This window comes from Anguilla anguilla, chromosome 1 (genome assembly GCF_013347855.1).
Source record: "Anguilla anguilla isolate fAngAng1 chromosome 1, fAngAng1.pri, whole genome shotgun sequence".
NCBI lineage: Eukaryota > Metazoa > Chordata > Actinopteri > Anguilliformes > Anguillidae > Anguilla > Anguilla anguilla.
In genome coordinates this window covers 57,064,443-57,090,739 of record NC_049201.1, presented here as the reverse complement: position 1 = coordinate 57,090,739, position 26,297 = coordinate 57,064,443, and the positions used below count along the sequence as shown (strand labels likewise).

Genomic DNA, 26,297 nt, shown 5'->3' with positions numbered 1-26,297 from the left:
CGACTCCATGGTGACACAACACTTATATCTAATCTATAGAGACATATTTAGTCATGTCTTACAGAAGCCTAATTTCCCTCTTGATGTGGTGAAACCATGCCCTTTTCCACCCCCACACCATTAGCTATGGGTGAGATGTCTGGTTTTATTGTGGGAGACTAAAACAGCTCTCATTAGATGTGTCTTTTTTAATTAATGAAGGCTTGCAGGTGTTGTCCCCTCTAACATTTGTTACAATCTCCTACCCTCCATTGCTTGAACTAGAAAATGGATAGGTGTTGGAACAAGAATAGGTACCAGTGTATGGACAAGAGGTAGAGCAGGAACAGAAATAGGAACCAGAGGAGCAATAAGAGGTGAAACTGGGACCCTAACCAGACCAGGTATAGGACCTGGAAGAGGAATAGGAACGAGAGCAAACACAGGATGTTGAATACAGACAGAAGCTAGAATAAGAGACAGCTACTGGAACCAAAAGCAAAATAGGAATATGGTCTCTAGAAGACACAGGTGGAGCTGAGCAGGAACAGAGCTGGAGGTAAAGCAGGGACATGTCAATACTAGCTCACTGCAATAGTGTATCAGCAGCACGGTGGCCCTATCTGCTGCTTCAGCAGTTCAAGCTCTGCTCCGTAATGGATTTCCCCCCCTCCCCCTATACCCACACACCAAATCTGGCTGGCTTCCATCTCTTCTCAAAGGATTTTCTATTTAGTCACTCCTTGTCACCGTGGACTATCTGCAGAACAAGGTCATTTGGTTCGTGAAGGAAGGAGGGAAAGCACAACAGGAAATGGGACTCCTTGATAATGGAGAATAAATGGATTTCTAGATCTATTTGTGTATGTTGGGATTTCCTGTTAGTGGAGATGGTACTGGTTCCAGAATATTGTGCATATGTGTGTGCACATGTATATGCGTAAGTTTATGTATGTTTGGATTGTTCTCTTATTTTGCATTTCTTTTAGATAAGTGCAGTAGCTGTTATGATATCTATGTAGTGACACAACATTCAGTTGCCCAGGAGTAATTTTAGAGGTGGAACAGGAAGGTTGAAAGGTGTGGTAGGTAGGGTTTTCACCTGTTGCTCCTATAGCGGTTATTCAATATGGTTATTCATTCATCTTGTTGAGTAGTACGCGTTGTCACAAGAACAATGACAAGCCAAACATTGACAGCTGTAGCTGTGTGCAAATTAGTCCTTTGTGTATATTTGACAGGTGGTCTAACAAACTCCCCTGACTTTGAGACAACTTTATTGTTTTGGAATAGATTTGCATACAAATAGCTTCCTTTTGACTAGTCAGTGGATTTATTAGATGTGACAAATTACTAAAATCAGTTATTATTTATTGCACAAATTTCAAGACATGAATAATTTCATACAATCTGGCATATTCTCCAGTGCATCATAATTTAAAACTCCTGTTGGTGCACAAAGATTATAATTTTCTGGTGTGATTAAGAGCACTGACCTTTTCCAGATGAAACATTAAACTAAGGTCTCAAACTTGTACCTTCCATCACCCATGTTGATTTTGTAAAGGGTATGAGTTAAACCCTCATTGTTAAAGTGATTGTAAAGGGGCTGAAAACAGTTAAAATAACCATTATTATCACAGATGATATATCCACTGCTCATCCACCAAATATATATTCAAAGTGATGTCAATAACTATAATAACACACATTTCAATTCAGACATAAAATCCATCCAATCTCAGGATTGTGTGGGCGTGGTTGGGACCACTGAAAATGTATCACCCACAAGTAAACAAACACACATGGCTAGTGTGGCTGCATATATCTATTACGAATGGCAGAGGGCTTCACGGCTGCAAGCACAATGAAATGGACAGTGACAAAACATTAATTCAGATCGCTAAAAATGGCTAGCTAGCATTATAGCTTCCAGACATAACAGATTTACCGAACATGGAGCTAGAAATTCTACTAACGCCATCAGCAGTAACCACCCTGTAATTTCACTTCAGTCAGTTAAACATGGCACTCATATCAGCCTGTCATCAAATGCTGACAAACTATGGTGTTGATGACCGTCCTCAGATCCGTGCTTCCCTAGCCTAAACTTCTGTGCCTGCCTGCCAGAACTAGGCTAGCTAGCCAGATAAAGCAGGTCAGGTTGTCCATAAAAATCTGATGAAAATATGTACAGACACAGCTACATCAAACATGTGGGCTACAATAGGATCCACTTAATTGGATGATGGATTATTGCATAATTAGAGTATTTGCACAGAATTGCCAAATCCCAAACCAATTCCCATTCATTCCATTGTAAAGAGATTACATATTTGCAGAAACCATTATAAACAATAAGCCATATTTTGGATGGTTGCATCGAATTGTGTCCAATTACATTGCATAATGATTTATAAATATACGTTGCCCATTTTTAATGTTCGATTGAGCAACAACTAAACCTTTTCACCATGTCTGCATACTTTATACATTTAGTGGCAGCTACAGTATGATTTGGTGTTTGGAGGAGCAGACTATTTGTGCTAATTTGCAGGTGTGCCTATATATATACTGGGCTCCTCCATCTAATCGACTCCCCTTAGCTGGATAATCACATAAAATTCCCTGACAAATGGGTTTTGCAATAAAGCGGATCCTGCTGTATTACAACAGCATCAAATAAGTCAGCGAATATATTAGGCCCACCAGATTCAGTAAATCTGCAGTCCAGGCTATAGCTATAATTTGCTTTAGCCGTGCTGATGAGTTCACAAAATTTGTTAAATTTTCTAAAAACCGAAGGAAAAAAGCATTTACGCCTTAACGAGTGCTTGTATATTACTGTGTAATGTTACAGTTGACTGCGCAATGCTACAGTGAAGAAACCATTCTTGCTGTGTGTGTGATGCTCTCAGTCATTGTAAACTTCAAATGAAAGAAGCCATTCACCATTGAAAAAGCTTATACTGTCCTACTGTCTACTGGATAAAAGAGTTATCAGTCAAACCAGAATGGACTGAAAATAATTACTATGTCTTAAAAAGCAAGTGGAGTTTTCACGTGGCTGGTGGATTATTAATAAAATAATTATACTACAGTTCAACTAATTTCACTTCATGATTATCCATGGATATGTTATTTGTTAGGTGCCTGCACATAGGTTGCAGATTGTTAGTATTTAATATGGAACATAAGTACAGAATACAAACACCCTGTTGCAGGTAAGCATGCCCTAATATAGTCACCACAGTCGCATATTAGCATACTGCTACCTAAAAGGCAACAGAGCAATCTGTGGAATTACACAGGCTCATGCTGTGTGACTCATCAGGTGAAGGGGCTGTTCTGTTGTGTAGACGTGACACGTAGATTCTCCCATAGACAGGGAAAGAGTAGGCCAGTCAGCCTAGAATTCTGTGGTCAATCTTGTAGAGCTGTGGATCTTCCTCTGCCTTATAATGAAGAGAAAGTGCTTTCTGTATCATACATCACATGCACAATTCTATAACTGTCTTCATGCTGTATTTTGAGTATGTTTGAACTGACATTCTACTGTAATGATTGCATGCTTGTTTCATGAACACAGTATCAGATGACCCGTGTGAATAGCACCAGCTGTGGGACAGATTACCTTCTGAAATCAAGAATGAGAAAAATCAGAATCATAAGGCTTGCTTTGATGAATCTGTCTTTGGTTTATAGATGGTCAGGGAACTGTCGTTTTTTAATGGATGAGACACATTCCCTCTTTTTGTGAAGGTGCTCTTCTCCCTGTCGGGCTGCCTCTTTAATAGTTTTGCCAAGACGATTTTAATCCTTTTTATGCCAAGCACTTTTTGCATAGATTAACCAGAAAAAGTGGGAAGAATGTAGGATGTTCACCAAAAGACTTCTCCAACCTGCTGTGCAGGTGCTTTATGCCAGGAATGTGCTGAAGAGTATTAACAATCACTGTATGCCTGATGTTTGAATATGAGTCTGATCAGCTAGTGAAAGTCAGGTAAGAGTAAATTGTCAGATATGATTTAAATTTGCTTAGAGGACACCTTCATTCTGGCTCACTGTACATAGCTTGCATTTTTTCTTATTGTACATTTATGCCAGGGGTTCTCAAACATTGAGCCCCCAGCCTACATTTTCAGTGACCTTGCTACTCTGTATTAAAATGCACCGTAATAAAATATGGACAACTGTATCTACTGCCATGCATATAGTGAGATTAGTGTTTAATTGGACAGTAGTGTATTGCTGTATAAAGTACAGAGGCATCATACAGACAAAAATATGAGGGAGGCTGAAATTTGACGTGAATACTGCGTAATTAAAATACCTCTTTGGGATTTATTTTAAAATTTATCAGTTTTGATATCTCAGTACTTCCTTGCATTATGTTAAGCTAATGGATGTTTACATGGCTGTGCTAATTTGTAATATTCTGCTGCTTTTGCATTCTTACTCATTCACTGTTTGTAACGCATTCTACTCAGTGCTCTTCTGTTCAAGTTTCTGCCTCTCTTCTTTTCTCTTCTTTTATTCCTCTCTTCCTCTCCACTATTCAGTTCCCTTGAAAATTATGATTTCCTGTAATTTGGCAAAATATTGTAGACTGAGAATTTGTCTAATCAGAAACATCCGTAAATGTCAGAATCAGGTCATTTCTGGTAATGGCATTTCATTCTGCAGCCAAGGTATTGAGACACCAAGTTACAGGTAATTGCAATTCTTATGCTAACAGTGACTCAAGTCAAGTAATATAAGACCTGAGGTCTACCAATACCCATAATTCTCTGTGGCTCTGTTTAATTTCATAGTTGGACGGCTGTGTGTTCTACATTCTGCATGATTCTGGGATGAAGCATTTTTCCATTATGAGTCTGTGGAATTTCCCCCCTACAGCCACAGCCCCTGCATTATTGGTGGGGCCTGCCTGTCCACTTGACGCAAACACTGCCTCTGTGATTACCGAGCGTAGACCCCTTCTGTCTGTTTACCTGGCCTGGGGCACTGTCCCAGCTGTAGTTAATGAGTTCTTGTCCTTCCCTGAACCCGACACTGGGACCTAACATGCCAAACTCTTCTTCTGTGCCAGACTATGAAGACCACATTCAAATGCATTGTCATACCTGCAGGCAATATTCATATCAACATGTGCAGTTCATGAAGTAAAGGAAATGGCATTGTAAATTTAACTTAATCCGTTTTGTTTGAAGTCCTACAAATCCTTAAGTCCCAGTGTGGTTTGCTCATTGGAATGTTTTTGACATGTGTAGTTTGACTTTCTTGAAGAATGATGCCTGTTTAATTGGGGCTGCTCAGTGTCTCTGACAAAACGCTTCGTCAGTGTTTTCATTTGCTGGCTTCATTCCCATGTCCCTATCCATGCTTGTCATCCGTGGTGCTTTAGAGCACTTCTTCATTTTAAGAGGCAAGTGGATGTCCCTCACACTTTTCTCCTTTCTGTTCCAAAGGAAAAGAACATGAAAATGATGTACTGTTTTCACAGTAAAGTCATGTATTCCTCTTTTTATGTGACTGAAATCACAAAACCTGAACGTAAGATCCAAACAGTTCTAACTTCAAATTGTTTTCAAATCTTTAGCTGCATAGGAGTTTATCTGTCAGTTTGCTTTGTAGATTTAGGTATTATGTTTGCCATGATTCATTGAAATATAGCCTTGTCTTCTTACTATTCCGTGTTCTGAAGTATTTCAGTGGACCATGTTTTGTTGCCTTTGGTCTTACATAAGTTGACTTATTAAGTTGATTATAAGGAGCCCTGTTTAATGAGTTGATCAGAATGTGTATGTGTGCTTGCCAGTCTGAGCCTGCTCTTCCTTCCATCCTGCTTGTTTAACTGAATATGCCTTGAGTTAATCTGACATCCTGATTTTTACCTGTAGTCCATGTTCAGTTGTCAGGCATCAGGCTGTCACAGCTGTTTTTTGAGGCACATAATTATTATTTTTTTCGTTGCGGAAGTTTCTTCATTGTAATTGGTGGATGTCTCCCATCTCATGTGTGCAGGGTGCAGGGATGGGGACCCTGCGCCCTGCACACAGCTCTTCCTGGGCATGCTGTGCTTCTCCCAGTGAGGTCTTTGTGTATGCTGGCCTGTGTTTCTGCTCACTGTCAGGCTTCATAAAGGCAATTGCCTGAACAGGCACATTAGACACAGAACAGAGGTCAACCTTGTTAGGGGCATTATTGACCACAAATTGAATTATGTCCTCCATAGAAGAGAATGATAACCCTGCAGTCCTGCAGATCAACTACCTGATCTTCAATGGGAAATAACAGGGTGTATGTTGGCTGAGCAAGAATGTTTGAATTGACAAAATCATTTTTTTATTTTCTCAATGTAGTACAGAAATCAACATTTTTCTGGGTTTTTATCAATGTTCCTTCGTATTATTTAACTATTTTAGAAAATACTGGGACTGATTTATGAAATATTATAAGTTGTGTGCTATTATAAATTGTGTGTTTTTTAACAAATGAGGCAAAATCTGCAAAATACTCAAAAAACTTGTAATTGGCTTGCTATAGTTGAGTGAATAGGCCCTATACATTCAAACACCTTACTTTTGAAACTGTGAAGCACTAAACTTGATGGTAATAGCAGCACTGTACAATGCACAAGGCCTGACTGTGCTTGATCGACATCGACTCAGTTTCTGTCACCTCCCTTGGAGGAGTTCTACTTCACTGACTGTGTGCCTGGTAGTGGAATGAAAAGCAGTGGGTGGCAGAATGCACTTCTGTGGAAAGGGCTTTCTTGCCCAAATATTCTCAGGGTGTACAGGTGATAATAGGGTCTTAGGAATAGAAATGTGTCATAAAAAAATTGTGATACCTGCAGGTAATATTTATGTCAACATGTGCAGTTCATGAAGTAAAGGAAACAGCATTGTAAATTTAACTTATTCAGTTTTGTTTAAAGTCCTATAGATCTTTAAGTCCCAGTGTGGTCTGCTAGCTGGAATGCTTTTGACATGTATAAATGGAATTTCTTGAAGAAAGTGTTCTCTGTTTGGATAAAATGGCTCTCAAAAAAGATAAAATAATAATTAAAAAAATTAGTTTTTACTTGAATTCATTTTGTCTAATATTACATTTTGAAACCATTCAGTGTGACAAATACGCAGTAATAGAAGAAATCAGGAAATACTTTTTCACAGCAGTGTACAGTGATTTCCTGACCTCACAGGAACTCACATGGGGATGATATTGCTGCTCAGGAACAATCAAACAGTCTGTGTCCCTGCTTACAAGGAATCCCCAGAATTTTATGAGTACTCTTGGGGGTGTGTTCAATCACGAAGACCAATCACATTCCCGTTTACTATCAATCTGCTTAGCATTAACAAATGCGATTTCCCTCCAGTTGCCAGTAGAGTTTTTGGTCTCACTCTACCAAGAGAGAGACCTCAATTGCATCCAGGCTATTTAAGAGGGTGACCTGAACACATCAGAAAAACCCCCGTGGGATCACCTGGCAGGGTGTGGTCTCATTGGCACGCCCCTGCTGGCAGAGATTTCTCTCTATTTGCAGCTGGCACAGCCCTGTGTACAGAAAACTTGTGAAATTAAAGGAGACCAAGAACTCCCTGAACTTAAAAGTAATTCTAGTTCTGTCACAAATCTGTCCACAGAAGCTCTCTGTCTAGGTGGTGATGGGTGGAGATGTCCCTTTGTAGAGTCCTGATCTCATAAGCTGTGTTTGGCAATACTTAACGTTATTCACTGGGTCTCTTCGTGAGGTGCATTGACGGAGGTGTAGGGAGGAAGGAGGACTGAACACTGAGTCCACTCCTGTCATCATCACTTTCACTTGTCAACTTGTCAAGAAGGGGCTTGTTATTACACCTCCGGCCTGAAAAAGCAGATTTTATTTATGCTTGTCGTCCTGCTTGTCCTGGAGGGGCAGTGGCAGGGGATATGAATTATACATGTGTCCACGGGCCCTTCCCCAGATTAGATTTTTCATCAATAGGATGAACCTTCAGATGTCACATTGATTTAACCCCCCTCCTCACCCCCTCCTCCAAGCCAATCTGTACACCAGCAATCCTGCACCAGAGGCCTTGCTATATATGGTCCCTACTGTGAGACGGGAAGGTCAAAAGTCATATAGTGAGTGCATGTACAGAACTTGTTTGTGCTGTGTAAACAGTTAATTGAGTAAAAAATAAAATATGACATTATATCACAAAATTACTGTTGTCTTTCTTTTCCTACACTTAGCGGGTGTCGGCATCAAGGCCAATTTGTGTTGCTTGGTATATACAGTAGATGTAGTAGCATGTAAAACTGGATATTTCCCCTGGAAGCAGGATATTCCCTGTACTTTCAATGCTGCCCTGTCCTCAGTCTTGCATCATTTGCCATTTAAATGAGAAGTAAAATCCATTTTCCTTATGTAAAAAAAAAAAAAAAAATTTAGTCTAGAAATTTCAGACATAAACAGTGCCTGGCTTTGTTTTTATATGTAACTAACATTTTAATTATTCACCATGAGCTTGCTTTACATTTTACCGTTGTACAAATGTTTTGAGTTGAAACGGGGTAATCATGCAATCATCTAGTGCGACTCACTGGATAGCTAGATTGGTACATTAATGGTGGGATTGGTTTTACTGTACAAAAGTACATGTACTCTACTTCCTTATGTGATACAAGCAAAGTCCAATCACAATTACTTTGTAAATCTATGCCTTGTGCCCTGTGCTCCACTGTAATTGGCAGTGTAGTGTGTTGTGTGTTCTAGATCATTTTCTGTCACTGAGTATTGAGATATACTTTTGGTATCGTCACTTTTATGGACCATTGTTTGGTACCATAAGAGTGTGAAGTTTTTAATAGATTCAATTAAGTATATTGTTTTTGCCAAAAAATCTATATTTTTCTAATTAATATATTTACTTTACTCAGTTCAAAATTGTGTATATGACATGAACAAAGAGAATAGTACTGCGTGCGACAAAAATGAAAGACCTGCCAATGGTCACTGATAATTCTGTTGTAATGTTTGTTAATTGAGCAAATGAAATGTGAATATTTTGATATCTTTAATTCTCATTGTGACAAAGCAGGTCACTACTTTGTCAGGCTGAATAATTTAAAGCCATCTGAGAGAAAGAGTATCTTTAAAAGGGCATTTATTCAAAAGAATTACAACAAGAGACTTGCATGTTTTCCATAGAAGAGACCTCAACCCTACAAAATGGCCCCCTTCCTGCTCATCACACACCTGCTTTAAAGACATGTTAATTATAATCACCAGCAGGTGTGCAACTAGCCTTAATCAGTCACACGTTTAGACCAGCAGCAGTTTAAGGTAGACTGAAGTAATGTGTTAATTGCTGAATTAATCATTGTTCTCCCAAATCAGCTGAAACAACTGTTTACAAAAGAGTTATTAATTAATCCTCTTCAGATACAGTTGGGCTTCAAAATCCATTATCAATTATCAAAAGCATTATACAAATAGCTAAAAATGCAGTGAATTGGTTATGAAAATGAAAAGACCTCACATTAAGTGTTTCGAACATAATGAAACCTGGAAATCTGTAGCAATCATTATTTTATCTGTCTGATAATCCATGCATTGTCTCACTCAGTATAAAATAAATGTAACTTTTGAGCTTGATTATAACAGATATTTCTAGATAACATTAAAACATTTTAAACAAATTTCTAGTGAAGAGGCCTTCATCTTCACACTCATGCTGTTACGTTCATATATACATATTAAAAAAGCTTTGGGTTTAGCAGCATGCACATTAGATGCTGGCAGAATTGAGCAATGTGCCCTGCCCTTACTCAGTTGCTATATATTCATATAAAGAAAAGTACATGCTGAGCAGTAACGGTGACTAGAGAGAAAGAGGTACAAGGCAAAAGCTGCAGAAAAGCTGAATTGGCAGGGGTGTGCAGCCATAGGTGCCGGGGGGTGCCATTTATGAATCATCTCCCAATTTTATTTAGTTACTTATTTATTAGTTTTACCCAAAAATAATAAGAATTAGATTTTTTAAACAGATGCTCATAAAATATTCATCTGTGACTTAACTTGACAAAATAAATGTTTTTAAAATGTATGTGCTAGCCGCTTTGGGGGGCATGCACTGCCATGTCAGCAGAACCTGTCAGGGGTTACTCTCTCCTTTTTGCTAGTGTGGGCACTAGTAACTGAATGGATTATCCTGTGAATGTCCTTCACTGTTAGGCAGGTCTTGCCGACATGTAGAGAAAACGCAATCGAAGCAGCTATCTTCGCTGGCCTTATGTAGTCGGGTTTCATTACAAACATGAAGACGGCCTATTAGCCAGCCGGGCCAGGCTAAAATAATAAAGGTTGGCTTTACGTCATCTGTTGGCCAATTACTGATCATGTGTGAGGTGGAAACCAGGTTTTACCTCTTCTGTACCCGTCTATATGTATGTTCTATTTATATTCTGTATGCAGATGTTACAACCATGACACATGCAAATAGACTTGCTGTTATGTTGCTTTGCAATGTCTGTGACAAGCAATACAAAACCTATGCTAATTTGAAACCAGAAGATAAATGATCAAAATAGGTGTATTTAAAACATGATGAAACTACAACTCCAAATCAAATCCCGCTCAGTTAATTTAAACCATTGTTGTGAATTAATGTGCATGGTCACATTAATTGGTCTTGTGCATGGTCACATTTTTACCACGCATTTTAATTTAAAATTGAAACATTTATTAGTGTAATTAAAATGTCTTTTTTTTGCTCTGTGCCAATCAGTGCTTGCCCAAGAATTTGCCACTTGCCTTTTTGGTCTCAAAATGGACCCCCCAGGCTGGAGAATAGACCAACTGAGCAATTATGCAGTCCATATGGATCGCAGGCTGTCATTGGCTACACAGGCCATATAGACCCATGTTTTCTTCCCCTCTCTTGGCAAGTTGTATGGTCCTTAGGAGGTTTGGAAGGAATGAGAACACTATCCTTTCAAACAGCTTACCAAATGACTAAATTAATGATGTTCGATGATAGATATCCTCATAGCGAAAAATATGCATTTTGTATACAATTATTATGATAATTGTAATTATCACTGTATTTCCCAGCTTAATCATTGGTGCATCAAACGAAAGCCCAGAAACTGATGCATTTTTTTTTCATTTTTATACAGGAAAATGATTTTCATGTCTGATTCATGAGAAAGGGTTGGGGATGTTGCATTTCCACATTTAAGAGTCCAACAACAGTGACTACTGTTGTATTGTCTATTTCAGATCTTCACTATCAGATTGGTGGGACCTTACTTGTCAAGTGAGGTCAGAACAATCTGATGACAATAACAGGCCATTCAGTTCATCAAGTCAGTTTTGTCCACAATATAGACAGTATCCAGTACTCTATCAAGCCTGTTCTTGAACACCCACAGGGCCACTGCTTTGCAGTAATAATGCATTTGCGTGGAAGTAAGTTTTTATGGGACAGTACATGGGATTCTACACAGTTGGTTGTAATTAAATGCAGGGGATAATGTGTTAGGTATTAGGAGATGAACCGACTGACCTTTTGACCTTTAGCTTCAGAGAAGGAACTGAAAGATATGTGTATCTGCAGCACAGGCTTTGGCTATGTATTTTTAACATGCAAACATTTAACAATGCAGCCTTTTCTTGTCTGACTATATTGAGATGAGGTTAGCTGGCCACCTGAACCCCCATTCCCCCACCCACACACAAAAAACATGGATGCACTATAACAAAAAATGAATAAAAAAAATAAATCATTCATTATACAAAGTGCAGTCAAACTTTTGTCTGTGTAGACTTTGAGCTTTGCCTGAGGTGGAGAAGCGCAAGTTATGTGTGTGTGTGTGCGTGTGTGCGCGTGTGTGTATAAAGCGGTGTCAAAAGCTGTCCTAGGCTTCACATACACTTATTCATTTTGCCCTTTGTTACCATGACCTAAATCACTCATGCATGTGATGGACTGAGTGCTGTGTTTCAACTCAGTCACTACTTCAGCTCTTATCTGGCGCAGCTCAGTCTGGTCTCTGGTATAGAGTCCAGCATGGAGGAAAAGAATGGAACTGGTCACCCTCAGTGTGGGTAATGCAGAGCTCTTTGTGATATCATGAGAGGGTTTATATTTATGTGAGTCAGTAACTTGAAAGGATCTTTACCTGCATAATTTGGACTTCACTTTGAGGAGCTGTATAGTATACAAGTGCTCTTGTGTCTCTGGTCCTGCCCCAGGAAGCTGTTGCAACACACCGTGTTTATTATTAACCATAACTTCTGCAGCTTTCAGTTCCCCTATAACTTCAGCCTATAAACAAATTAAATCAGGATCTTTTTGTAGGGCAAATATATTATGTATTCTACAATTCTACAGCTTCAGATAAGTGGGAACTTGAATTTTTATGTCTGTATTTGTTCAGCATGAGCAATATTGGTGAATAACAGGGTTTCAAGTTTCTAATATATTTCACTGAGGTTTGAGGAGCTTATAAAAAAAATTCACTGTCCAAGATGCCAGTGTGCAATTTTCATGCTTTGTGGAACTTCTTTATTAGCGCTGTCAAAATGAAGCGCATAAACCCAGGTCAGTCATTAAACTAAATCAAGATCATAAAGATTCAGCGAGGCCTTTGTCTTTCTCTCCTGCTTGGCTCCTGACAAAATAATGGCCTATGCCAACACTTCTCCAGATGGCCTAGATTTTCTAAGGGATCTAAATTCCTTGGCTGCCATGCCCTTCCTGTATAGATAATTGTTGAAACAGGGAGAGGTTATACAAAAATCTCTGTTGTCTTTGTGTTATTCTATGCATGTGCTCTTTATTATATTGGCTTTGTACTTATTGTGTGACCATGTTTTAATATTTATATCTCCTTGCTTAATACGTCTAACCACTGTATATCAGATTATTATAAAACAATGGATATTAATAAAAACTACCTGTCGGCCTATAGCACTAATCTTAGCAATTGTCTTCATAGCAATTGATCAATTAACAGGTTTAATTGGCATACACGATTTATGAGAATAACTTTGCAAAGATGCCATAAAATAGATGCCGAATTTTAATTTTCATCTTGTACATTTTGATAAAGGTCGATATACAGTTTGCTCTGCCTACCAATGAATTCGGCAATTTAACTGATTGACTGTTGATGCAGCTGTGTTCGGTATTCAGAGTACCGGACATCAAAGAGGGTGTTAAGTTAAAACTGCTGGTTTTGGAAAATTAAACGTGTCAATTAATCCTCACCTTGCTGACAATATCATTCTTCAAGATTTGTACTGATTAGTATAAACTGTTGTAGACATGTTACCTACAAATCTACTTCAGTCCTGACACAGCCTAATGAGATTGCGTCCTGTAGAAATCCTCCTTGTATAACTGTCCTTCCCGGCTAGGTCTAGCTCCTCCAACATCCCAGTTGAGTATTACTTTCTTTTTTTTTCCCCCTCGAACACAATTCCACAAATAAAGCGAAACTAAAATCCTAATAGCGCGTTCTCGTGTGAGCTCCCGGCCCGAACTGTGGAGAGCAGCACACCTTTAAGCACCCGGGCTGATTAGCTAACGCAGCCCAGGTGCGTGTGCTCTCTTCGCCACCCGGCGTAACCGAGGCCAATCCGCATCTCCGGCGAGCTGAATGCTACATACCTCCACCCCGAAAATTCAGCCGAAGGCTAATTCGGCTTACGCCGAGACCGCTCCCACCCGGTTTCGGCACCAAATGTCACACCAGCGTGACACCCCTGGGTGGGAGATACGGCCGTGCCGGGGAACACCGTTGGTTGCCGCATGGAGAGAGAGAGCGCACCAACACAAACACGAAATAAAATGAACAACCCTCTTCACCCTTCCCCCTCACGGGTTCCGGGCGAAAACAAACTAAAACAACAAGCTAAAATAACAAAGACAAAAGAAAGTAAAACGGTGCGACCACTTTCCTGTGCACCACCCATAGCTGGCCCACCTTCACTGCCAGGTCCAGCTCCTCCAAGATCCCAGTTGAGGGTCAGGCTACTTTCTTTTTTTCCTCACACTCAAGTAGAAAATACAACGAACCGAACATCATAACTGCGCTCTCAGCATGAGCTCCCGCTCTCGGCCCCGAACTGTGGAGAGCAGCACACCTTTAAGCACCCGGGCTGATTAGCTAATGCAACCCAGGTGCGTGTGCTCTCTCCACCAGCCGGCACAACTGAGACCAATCCTCTTCTCCGGTGGACTGAATGCTACAACAGTGTTTACATGCATTTACCCTCCACTATGGCCCTGTTCTTACCTAACCAGCGTAGATATATGGAACTCATTAGGTAACTGAATCAAGATAACTGGTGGAAACAAAAACCTACATTAACACTGGCTTCCATGGATGGAATCTCCCACCTCTGGCATATACACTGGCCTGTCAACACCACCCACTTTCCCCCCAGCCACATCTGTGAAATGTTTTGACTTTTTAATAAGTTGCCATTTATGAAATACAGGGATGAAAAATCTGACGGGTGATCTGGTTTTGCTCACAAGTGCTTCTGTTCTCTCGCTGTAGGTTTCAAGTGCCCTGTTTGTTCCAAGTTTGTGTCCTCAGATGAAATGGACCTGCACCTGGTCATGTGCTTAACCAAACCACGGGTGACCTACAATGGTAAGATCACCCTCTATTATTTATCAAGACCTTGGCCAGTCCCTTTCACATCTTGCAGCTGCAATGGCGGGTTTCTATGAGATGTATTAAAGTTGAATTTATGTCAAACAGATGTCAAACACTGCTCAATAGACTCATTTGTAATTTGCATTTACCTTGACTTGCTGAGTCTTGCACACCGATAGAAGTCAGAGTGGCTTTGCTGAATTACTGCATGATTGCATGTCTTCCCAAGCCATTCAACAGATACAGTTTGGACGCAACTATTGCCTCCCTTTTGATCAAGGGGTGGCAATGGAACTAAGCTATCAGAAGAATGTCAGATCACATTTGCATGAGGTGATTTCATGTAGAAACATGTTAAAATTGGTAGAATCCTTCCAAGTGGTTGAGCGTTGTACAGCTTTCACCAAAGCTGCCAGAATTGAAGCTTGTGTCGTAAGTGTTGTTGTTAAGGGGTCTCTGAGCCGGTGTTGGTGACCCCACTAATCCCACTGGCCTCTGGTCCCTGTCACACCCTGCAGTGCCTGTGGCATTTCACTGCTCGGTAAGAGTATATGTGTGTGTCTGCCTGCTGCTGGCACATCCATGTGGAATGCCGCTGTGTGCACGAGTGACAGATGAGAGGCCTAATTTGGGTGCGCTCCTTCTGGCCCTGCCAGCACTCACTGGGGCTTCCCAGGGGAAAGTGAATGGCAGGGTAATCCTACCTGTCTGACATGTTGACACCGCCATCAGGGAACACTGTCTGCTGAGCAACTCTCTCAACCTGGGGGAATTTGTTGACTGTCATGTCAATCCCAAAGAGGTGTTTTTCAGGGCTTCGTAAGAAGGGCAGAGACATGGTGCTTCTGTAAAATACTTGAATCCCTCCCCAGTGGTTTACTAACAGTAACTAGGCATAGTTGTGTGTGAGAGATCACTCTCACACATAATAATAATAATAATAATACTGCTACTACTACTACTACTACTACTACTACTAATAATAATAATAATATGATGATGAATTATGATTATTATGATTATTATTATGATGATTATTATTATTATTATTGTTATATTTTTAAGCAGATTTATTCAATTAATTCATTAATTCTGATTAATTAAATGAGACTTCTCATTGCTTAAGAAAATCTGTGTCAAATGTCGGATGGCACTAATGTGTTCACAATATGCCACAGAAAAGCTTAAGAAATCCATCATCATCACTGAAAGGACCCTTTTAGTGTGAAAGGAGTTCTGAGAGACTGCCCAGTTTTAGTACTGGGGCCACAGTTTCCCTTTTTCCCTCCTGCTACTGGAGGAAGTGATGACGCCATCAAGTGTTTCAAAAGAAGAGCGCAGCAAGACTCAAAGAGACTGGGCCGTGGAGCAAGCGATGGCTGCAGCACCTAACCTGCCTCTGTCTCTGCATCTCCACCTCTCCAAACCAAAAGTTTCTAGGCCCAATCTCTCTCTGTGTCAGTCAGCAATCAAGATGATGGCTGCTTTATTTGTCCGAAATCAGCATATTTTGATTTAGGCCGAACGTATGTATCCATAGTACGCACAGGCTGCTTTTTTGGCGTGGCCGAGGAGGGCCGCTCAGCTTTATATCCTCTCTGTGCCTGCCCAGCATGTAAAGGCACTGGCACCATGACAGCCAAATGCTTTTATGTCCAGGCTGCTCCAGTCTTGCAGATCACTTAAAAACAGAAACCCAGACAGGACTGAATCAATACCCATTGGCTGCAAATTTCTCTTTCAGTTCCAGTTTAATTAACTCTAGCGCTCGATTTGCTGTGCAGAGACAAAGACCAGGATTCCTAGTGCAGATTTTTTATTTATTTACAGCTGTGTTACTATTCATGGGGGTGACATAGCTCAGGAGGTAAGAGCGGTTCTCTGGCAGTCGGAGGGCTGCCGGTTCGATCCCCCCCCGGGCGTGTCGAAGTGTCCCTGAGCAAGACACCTAACCCCTAATTGCTCTCAATAAGCTGATTGGTACCTTGCATGACAGGCTTTCACCATTGGTGTGTGTGTGTGTGTGTGTGAATGGGTGAGTGAGAGATATCAATTGTAAAGCGCTTTGGATAAAAGCGCTATATAAATGCAGTCCATTCATGGTGGCACGTTTATCACAGTGCAGTCATAATTGCTGCCTGCCATGCTGTTAAATACAAAGCAATGTCTTGCTTTAAAAATAATATGTGGAAAATGAAAGAGAAATGGATTTGAATTGATCCCCAGTGCACTTGTAAATGAATGTGGGAAATAATTTACCCATGTTGCCCAATCAGATGCTGTTTGTATTGGAACCAGGATCCCGTGTGTGTTGTAACAATCTGACCCAGAGAGATACTGATAGCTTTAAAGGGCCTGGTTACAGTGCAGAACTAGAACCTGTGGCCCATGTACTTTGGAATATGGAAGATTAAATGCCGTCTGGCTCTTGTTCTAATCAAGATCATATTTCTGATTGGTAATACTGACCCCAGCCCAGATATTATAGGGCCTTGTTTTGCCATACCACATAATCATGTTCTCAGACTGAACTCAATGACGTTTATAAAAGCTACATTCCATTTGCTGTTGCAGGATGAGGTGCCAACAATCCTAAGAGGAGGCCTGTTGATTCTGGTGACCCAGAATTGTACATTAACTGATGTGAACTGGATACAGACATGGGGGTAGCAAACAATACTTTTATCACTAAAAATGCTTCCCTTAACCAAGCAGAAGCAAGCTAGAATCTTTGCAACAAAAGCCATTAACAATCATTTAATAGCAGTATCTATACGTTCCCAGTCCTTACAGTTTTATGTGACAGGTGATATAATTAATAATCAACCATCACAGTAAGAGATGTAAGGAAGATGAGCATATAGTATGGCATACAGGCATCTTTGGCAGATGTGGAATATCCCGGTTCAGAAAGTAAAAGTCCTCCCAAGTATTTTGCTCCAATCACCTGGATGTGCTCATTTGCACAGTTCTTCAGCCAGGAGGTAGAACTATTAGTAAAATCAGTTGGCTGGGTCCATGGGTAGAAGAAACACATAATAGGACTTACTTTCTGACCCCTGGACTTTTCACTTTTCACCTGATCATTGGGCATTTTATTTCTAAGTGTTGTTTAGGCTTAATAGATTTCATTTTCATGGATTTAAGGAGGACTATGAATACACATATTTTAAATGATTGGGTCTGATTCTGAATATCGAAAAGATTAATGTCTTTTCCATTTTAGAGTGGCAGGTTGTGTGTGGCTGTCAGAGGTGGTGATGTCTTTTCAACAACCCCTCCTTTCTCACTTTCTCACTGGCTTGTGTATGTCTTCAGCAGTTCTGTATCTATGGTGCATTGCTGCTGCTCGATTGTCAAACCTGTTATTGTAGACGCTATAATGCTGTTATTAGGAGCTTGGTTGAAATCCCCCCCCTCCCCCCCAACCTCCAGCAACCCATCCAACCCAGACTGACCTGGAATAAGATGTACAGCACCATGGTAACGAAAGTTGATTATGAAGAGGGCCTCCAAATAGCTTGGGCATTTTCTGCGGTGACAGGTCACCTGAGGTGACGTCTGATGAAATTGCTTTTTGGGAAAGCTGAGAGTGAGTCAGAATATAAAGGCATTCCTTCTTCCCCATGTCCTTCCGAGGTACAGTCACTATGGTTACCGGGCCACCTGCTGCATTAACCAAACCTTTCATCCATGAGTTTTGTGGGATAATAATCATGCCTTTGTCCCTCTGCTCTTGTATCCAAATCGGCCCCACAATGATACTGCACCTCTCTGACCCAATCCCCTTTCACTGCAGCCACCATCTGCACTGAGCCTAGTGACTTTCATAAGGGTGGCAATGTATCCCAAACTATACGCAGAACATTTCATTATAGTAAGAGTATGGTAGGTGTGACATTTTTCAGCACAGGAATATTGTGATGTTTATCATACTAAATTTTACAGAATGGCAGTCATGATGGTGGATGTTTCTCAGTTTCTGAGATGATAATAGTGGTTGTTATACTCAAAAGACCCCCCTGAAAGGTTAAGGTATTTAATCACTGAGCACCATGTGCCACTCATGGCCATCTTGATTGTAAATATCCACTCACATGCACTTCCAAGACCAGAGACAGGCCAAGAATATAGCTTCTCATTGAGCACTGCTTGCCAGTACTAAATGTGTAAAATATGAAAATATACGATATATTATTGACATATTTCTGTGATTTTATGTTTGACAATGTTTTCATTTGTGTATGTATACATTTCTTTGCGCCCATACATAAATGTCTGTGTGTAATGTGTGCGCATTTATGTGCATGTATTCATCTGCACGTGTGTTTTTACCTATGTGCACTGAGTTCCTCGCCTGCTTGCTTGCCCTGTATGGCAAGCCATTTTAGCTTTAATTCATTTCTAGAGGATATCACAAATACAATTCTAACTAGTTAGAATGCAAATTCTTGATATCAGAAATTTAATTGTAACTAGTTGTAAGTCTAGCATTTTCCCCATTCATTTCAATGGGACCTTTCATTTTTGATATCAAGAATTGAATTTTAACTAGTTCACATTGGACATTCTAATTAAAACTAGTTAAAATTCTATTATTGATATCAAAAATTTCAATTTTAACTAGCTAAAATGGAATTCCTGATATCAAGAATTCCAATTTTAACTAGTTAAAATTATATTGTTGATATCAATAATTGATTTTCTGATATCAGAAATTGGCATTTTAACTAGGTCAAATTCCAACTCCCATTGAAATGAATGAGAAAAACGTTTTAAATCTGACTAGTTAAAATAGAATTTCCGATATCAAGAATTGGCATTTTAACTAGTTAAAATTTAATTTCCGATATCAATAATATGCATTTTAACTAGTTAAAATCGAATTTCTGATATCAGAAATACACATTATAACTAGTTGCAATTGAATTTGTGGTATCAACAATTTGCATTCTAACTAGTTAGAATTTGAATTTTCGATATCCTGTAGAAATGAATTAAAGCAAAAACGGCTTGCCATAGCCCTGCTCACCGTCCTCCACTCCTGTCATCTCAGCAAGGTCTCACACAGGATGTGATAAATCCTTGCTATAACCACTATGACCACTGGGGGCACTACATTCAGGCCAGGTATTCCCGGGGCTTCTCTATTAGGCTCCATTCCTGCTGCTGCTGTCACTGTTTGCTACTCTTTCCTCACTCTTGAGTCAACAGGGCCTGGTGCCTTATGGGTAAGCACCTTCTGTGTGGATGAACTGCAGTTCAAAGGCAGTTTCACAACAGTTACAAGAAGCAAACTCTCCTTATTGTGATGTAGCAGGTTGTGAAACGCTAATGCGTATGCAATGCTGACAGACATTTTTTTCACACAAAATTTTTCACTTATTTCCATGTAGAAAGAGAACACCGGATCATCTAGTTTAGACCATTAATAGGCCCATTTCTTGGAGGCAGATTATGTGTAATTCATGTGCTTTGCATGTTTTTTTTGTTTTTGTTTGTTTTTTTCCTGAGTAGCCACATAGGTCTTTTATCTGAGACTGAAATCTGTGCTTTTCAGCCCAACAGATTACAGACCGCTTCTGAAGCGGGCAGTGAATGGTTGTCAGGGAAATCTCCAGGCTGGTAAAAAAAAAAAAACTGTTTCCACAGTTCTCCTTCTTTTTGCTGGACATTTTTAATGGTGTTGAATTGGGAGCTGTAGATTAACAGAACCTACCACCGCAGGCAAGAAGAGCGTGTCAGTCCACAGGGCCAGAACACTTCCACAGAGCAGGCTGTTATTTCCCCTGTGATCTGCCATACCTGATAACTATGCAGGGGGAATTCTGGCAAAATCTGCTGAGGTTTTCACCGCCACGCTTTGCTGCTCACTCTTATTATCTTGCTCACACATTCCTTTAGCTCTCTCCTCCCCCCTCCTCTCACTCACATCTTGCTTTCTCTCATTTTATTCTCTCTCCTCTCAGTTCAATTCAGTTTATTGGTAATTAATTGGAATGACATTACACAGTGTTGGCTAATTATTTATTTATGGTAATAAATGACAACAGAGAACAACAGATGTTAAAAGGGTCTATTAGCCTGCAGTTTATTTGGGAAGTGAAAAGAAGGTGGGTTTTTATTTCTGCTCCAGCACAATTTAATTTTCATTGTTACACAACTACAATTTCACATGAACACATTGAATTAGCAGACTGAATGTGACTGTGCTAACAGAAACCACCTGACAGTACTCTGGCCACTGCTTCAGATGGCTGTCAAAGTGGCCATCTCTGTAGTGACTGTGTGATACACCATACTCACTCATTGTTATGGTTTGTGTCTTTCATTCATGTGGCACATTGAGATTCTGGTCCCAAACAGAAACAATAATTTACATAGTAATCATAGTCGTAATAGGTAATATTGCTGATTAATATACACAAGCCTGGATGTTTCTTTCCACCAATTTTGTGACTGTGTTCTTCACGTAATAAAATAACAGATTTTTTTCTCCATGTCACCCCTAGATCCTGAACATGGGTGCAATTGATCATTTTGGCTGAGGACCTTGTTTGATGGTCTTGTCAATGCACGTGGTGTGAAATCCCCAGCAGACCTCTGTCCATTTAAAAGACATTAATCCTGTTCCATTCCATTTTATTTTGTGCAATATATCCAGTCTTTGGTTGGCAGGATGAGACTAAGTATACCTGTAAAACCTAGGAGTCTGAAGAAGTTGGACTCCTTGTGTTTGGATAAGTGTTTTAATCTTGGTCTGACAGATTGATTAGTGTTCACAAGCCAGAGGGTTGGGATAATCAGCTTTTCCCACTCAACCTGCATTCCATTAGAATCCAAGGGAGATTTTTTACTCCCCAATGAAGCAGGTATTTGTGACAGTTATGGTCAGCTTTGTGGTGTGGTGATTTAGGAAATATGATGGAATGTTTTATACATTTTATACATGAATGGTCTGGTGCTTGATTTAGCCTACGTCTGAGAGCAGGATACAAATTGGTGATCTATCAGTACCATGTCAAGAAGCAGTGTAAGTCCACTTAAATAGAAATATGAATAATACTTCATATAGCAGTGTAGAGAGAGAGACAAGGTTTCTGCTCTCATCCCTATTCCAAGCAGAAGAGATCATAACAGAGCAAGGCAGAGAGACGGAAAGAGCAGGGCAGAGAGGTCACAGGGAGATAACGCATGAGACAGATAGATAAAGAAGAATGATATTCAAACAATGCATTTCTCCTTTCTATGCCTATGCTAGATATCTGTGTTGAGGTAATGAGGTTGTAAACACCATAACCCAACATTCATGAATAAAACTACATTTTGAAAAGCTCTTCTGTAAATGATCAGCTATTGTGCTGTTCATCACAAATTAACTCTGATTGAATCCACTGAGAAAGGACTGTTTAAAGACCTCGCATCACTATGACATGCTGCTGCATGTTAACACTTGGCCTGTGTGGAAGGCATGGTGTTAACAATGGTATTGGTATTTCATTGGCAGAGCATTGCAGGATGCGTTCTCAGTCAACCTACCCTGTATAAATAGAGGTTAATAAATAAATTATATTGAACATATTTAACCAACTATTAATTGGTACTATAATATTGTCTGTCATCCAATAAACTGGGCAACTGACAAGCCATTCTGGCATGACAGCAGTTAAGTGTGGACAAATAGGAGAACAAGCTTGCAAATGCGAGGAGTAAAAATGGATTTGCATTTCATAGTCGTACATACATTATACATATGACTAACAATGGCATGAGGTTACATGAAAGCTCAAAATAAATAAATATTGCTGTGATTTTGCTGGAAATCACATTTTTCTTAAATACGTGGGAATTTGGTGGTCAGATTGGCATTGGTTTTTAATTTCATGACCATTGAAAAATGAACGTTTCTTAGATGTGATTTAACATTGATGTTGTGCCACATGAAGGCTGAAAATTTAAGTTTGTTTGACATTGTGATTTATGGTCATCAATGGTTACATTTTTTGACATGAAGGGTGAAAATGAAAGTTTTTAATCATAGAAATGAAAATGTTATGGCAATGTCGAGGATTCAACATTTTGACTGCCAATGCTTTTGCAAGACTCACATTTTGTAAAATGATAGCAAGAAAAAAATGTTTTTCACACTGTGCAATCTAGTTCTTCACACTGTACAACTTGATATTGTCTATCACGTTACAGATTGTATGTCCTGAATTATGGATGTTTCTGGTTGTCTTCAGCGATAATTTATTTTTATTGTCTATTTATTATGTTGACAATTATTTAAGTACAAATGAAAAACAACTTAAACTGCTTAAATTAGGACTACATTAATTGCTATAAAATTGCACAGATGATACAATTAAGCACAGAAAAGATTAAGCTGATTCCAAACCTGTGCAAACAGTTTTAGAGAGTGTGAGTTACAATATAATTTCAGTGCATTTAATCTTTAAGACTTTTAAATATGACATTGGATATTGGTTAAGCTGCATTTTTGTGAACACTCCTACATGTGTGCATGAGAATTTCCTGTATATGAGCAGTAGCACTGCTAGGTCAAATGATAACATGTTAATATCGCTGATTGTTTTTTCATGATTAAAAAAAATCTGGAGATACTCCTAACCAGATGTGGAAAAATCTGAACGGGGTTTCATAGATAAAAGAAATACATGGCAGGACTTTTACTTGCTGATCCCTGTACTTTCCACCTCTCTGAATCCTAACAAATAAATGTGTTAAGTGTTACCACTCGGTTTTGAAGCAGGCCTACTCAACTACTGGTCCTGTGGGCCGCAGTGACTGCATGTATTTGCTTCAACCATGCTCTACACCAGATGATTTCACTAATTACGTACTTTGCCTCCTATAGTTAATACAGAAATTAGGTGGTGTTATTGCCTTTAAATTCAGGCCTATTTTAATAGTCAGTGTTATAAGTAATATCACTGTGACACTCCAAACAGTTGCTTTAAATTTCAGCCCATTCAAAACAACAAATACTTCCTCTGTTCAGCTTAATGTTGCTTTGTTCCGCTGTGCAGTCACTTAGATGTGATGTTGAAATATTGTATGACATGGTGTAACCCACGTTGGTTACTTTAATGCTATTTATTCATTTATTTTTCCCCACAATTGAAATACAAAAAACTGTGGTCCACCGTCAATTGCCCATGAGATTCTGCTGGAAATTGAACATTTCACTTCCTTTTACAAAATATTGTAATATGGATCCAGTATGCCCTCTTCAGGCAAAATAATGTAATCAAGGGAAAAATATTGTATATAATGTCCTCTGGGCACCCAATGGCTTGCCTTCCAGTTGGTGGAATAGAAGATAATGTTGTGATTGTGCCTTAGTGTACATCTCATCTTTCAGTTAAAAATGTAGACTAACTAAAAAGTTGTAGATGGTTTTTAGGTAAACCGTGGGAAATTATTGCAGCAGATTTGCATTCCCTGCCATCTGGGCGAATGGTTCTCGCTCGTCCCTACCACGGAGCTTCTCCAAACCACTCAGTCATTGCCCATCTTGCGCCATGGTCTGAAGATGCATCTCTTCAGATTGTACCTGGACTATCTCTACTCTGCAGTCCACTCCTAATATAGGATTGCTCATTTGAATCCTTCTGATTTGCTCCTGTAGCACTTTCATGTTAGACTTGTACCTCCATCAAGCACTTATATTGCACTTATATCGTTATCATATAGCTATCACTAGCTTTACTGAAATTCTGGTCAAATATTTTACAGTAGTCATTAATATCACTTTTAGACTTACAGTTTTAGTTTTAGGATTTGTTTTTCTTATATTCTGTAAAAACTGTAGAGTTTTTAAGCCCAAAAATTATGTTCAAAGGATAACAAAATGTGTCCCTGATGTGAAATTAATAAAAACTTAAAAACTTTTGATCTTTTCAAGCTAAGTAAAATGAAAAGGAGGATATGACTGAGGTTATTCATTTCATAAAGAGGATTAGCGATTTGAATTACAATAGATTTTTTAGGTTAAGTTCTGTCTGTAGAGTGGGGCACTGGTGGAAATTTGCAAATGGTAAATTCCGCTTAACTATAAGAAAGTATTTTTTTTACAAAGAGTTGTCAATGTGTGGAGTAGCTTGCCAGGTTATGTAGTAGATCCAGGGATCCTGGTGGGTATTCAGGTCCAGGCTTGATGTAGTGCTTCATACTCTCTAGTTTGTGGGTAAATGGTGAAAACAGATGGGCCATGTGGCCTGTTGTCATATGTTTTTTTAATATTCTTATGTTCAAACTGAAGTTCCAAGGTTAGTAATGTAGGCACCGGATACATACTTTTGAATGGTTCTCATAGCCTTTAACAAAATGGAGCACTCTTAGCCTGTTGAGTGGTTGGGTGTGGGGGTGGGATCCATAAACTGTGTAATCACATAATGAACCAAAACATGTCAATTTAACTGAGCTAACACATGCTCCACTTTCGACACAAACATGTCCCCCTGTCTGATGCCCTGCACTGTATCCACAGAGGATGTCCTGTCAAAGGATGCTGGGGAATGTGCAATATGCCTGGAGGACCTGGTGCAGGGAGACACCATTGCACGTCTGCCCTGCCTTTGCATCTACCACAAGGGGTAAGACTACAAATACATTTATGTCTTCATCTTTCTCAAAAGGTAAAACATTCAAATAGTGGAAGACATTTAGCACATTTATAATTATATATGTATTCACGCAGTGTTGAAGCAATTAATTAAACTAAAGCTCTCTTGAACCATTCACTGTGTTTGACCTCCCACACATCCCACTGCACCACAAGACCTGATACATGTTCAGTTTTTACGTTTAACTGGACTAAAAGTGCATATCTCTTGCAGTTGTATAGACGAGTGGTTTGAGGTGAACAGATCATGTCCAGAACATCCCTCGGACTGAGGAGCTTCTTTCATTTTTGCACAGGCAAGTTTGCAGCTGGATTTCTGTGAGGGGTGGCAGGTGCCTTATGTATGTCGTGTGTGCCTGGGTGGGAGTGCATGATATTAGAGTGTATTGGAGGTATGGGTCAAAATTAGGAACCAATGGCCAATTGCAGAACAATTGTGGACTGTGGGACATTTTCTGGTAATTAGTTTCCATGTACCTTTGTATTTTGGAGGGGAAGGGGGGGTCCAGTTCCTTGTAATTAAATTCTGCATATTTGTTGCACATCCCCCCCAGTTTGAATAAGAAATGCTGTTGATGTAATCTCTCTTTTAAAAAAGAAGAAGAAAACAAGACAGGCTTCAAGAATATATAGCGAGTAAAAATGCAAACTAAAGTATTACTACGTTCAATTTAAACTATTTAGGATCATTTTCCATAAGCATAAAAGTTTAGATATCTAATATAGATATTTACCTTATGCAGAAATACTGTAAATTAATTAATGCATCCCCACTGCACGTTAGAATATCTTATATTAGTGGAGAAAATACATTGATAATAGCTGTGCAATATATGTTGCCATTGACACACAAGTATTACAAATATATAGATCGGACATATTTTTCTTGGGTGAAGATATACTCTCTCTGGCACCCCCAAGTGCCAGTTCTTTTACCAGGTGGGGTGCTGCCACACCTGCAGCACCCCTAGTTCCCTCAACTGCGTGTAGGATAGACCAG

The 26,297-nt window shown here is 39.5% G+C and overlaps 1 protein-coding gene across 1 annotated transcript in view; it reads left to right on the top strand.

The window, feature by feature from the left end:
* znrf2b (zinc and ring finger 2b) overlaps positions 1–26,297 on the top strand; it is a 37,146-nt gene that overhangs the window by 7,315 nt on the left and 3,534 nt on the right. The window contains exons 2-4 of the mRNA XM_035415665.1: positions 14,548–14,643; positions 25,163–25,268; positions 25,512–25,593. Of these exons, the coding sequence (XP_035271556.1) occupies positions 14,548–14,643; positions 25,163–25,268; positions 25,512–25,569 (260 nt within the window). The 3' untranslated portion in view covers positions 25,570–25,593. The remainder of the gene's footprint in view (positions 1–14,547; positions 14,644–25,162; positions 25,269–25,511; positions 25,594–26,297) is intronic.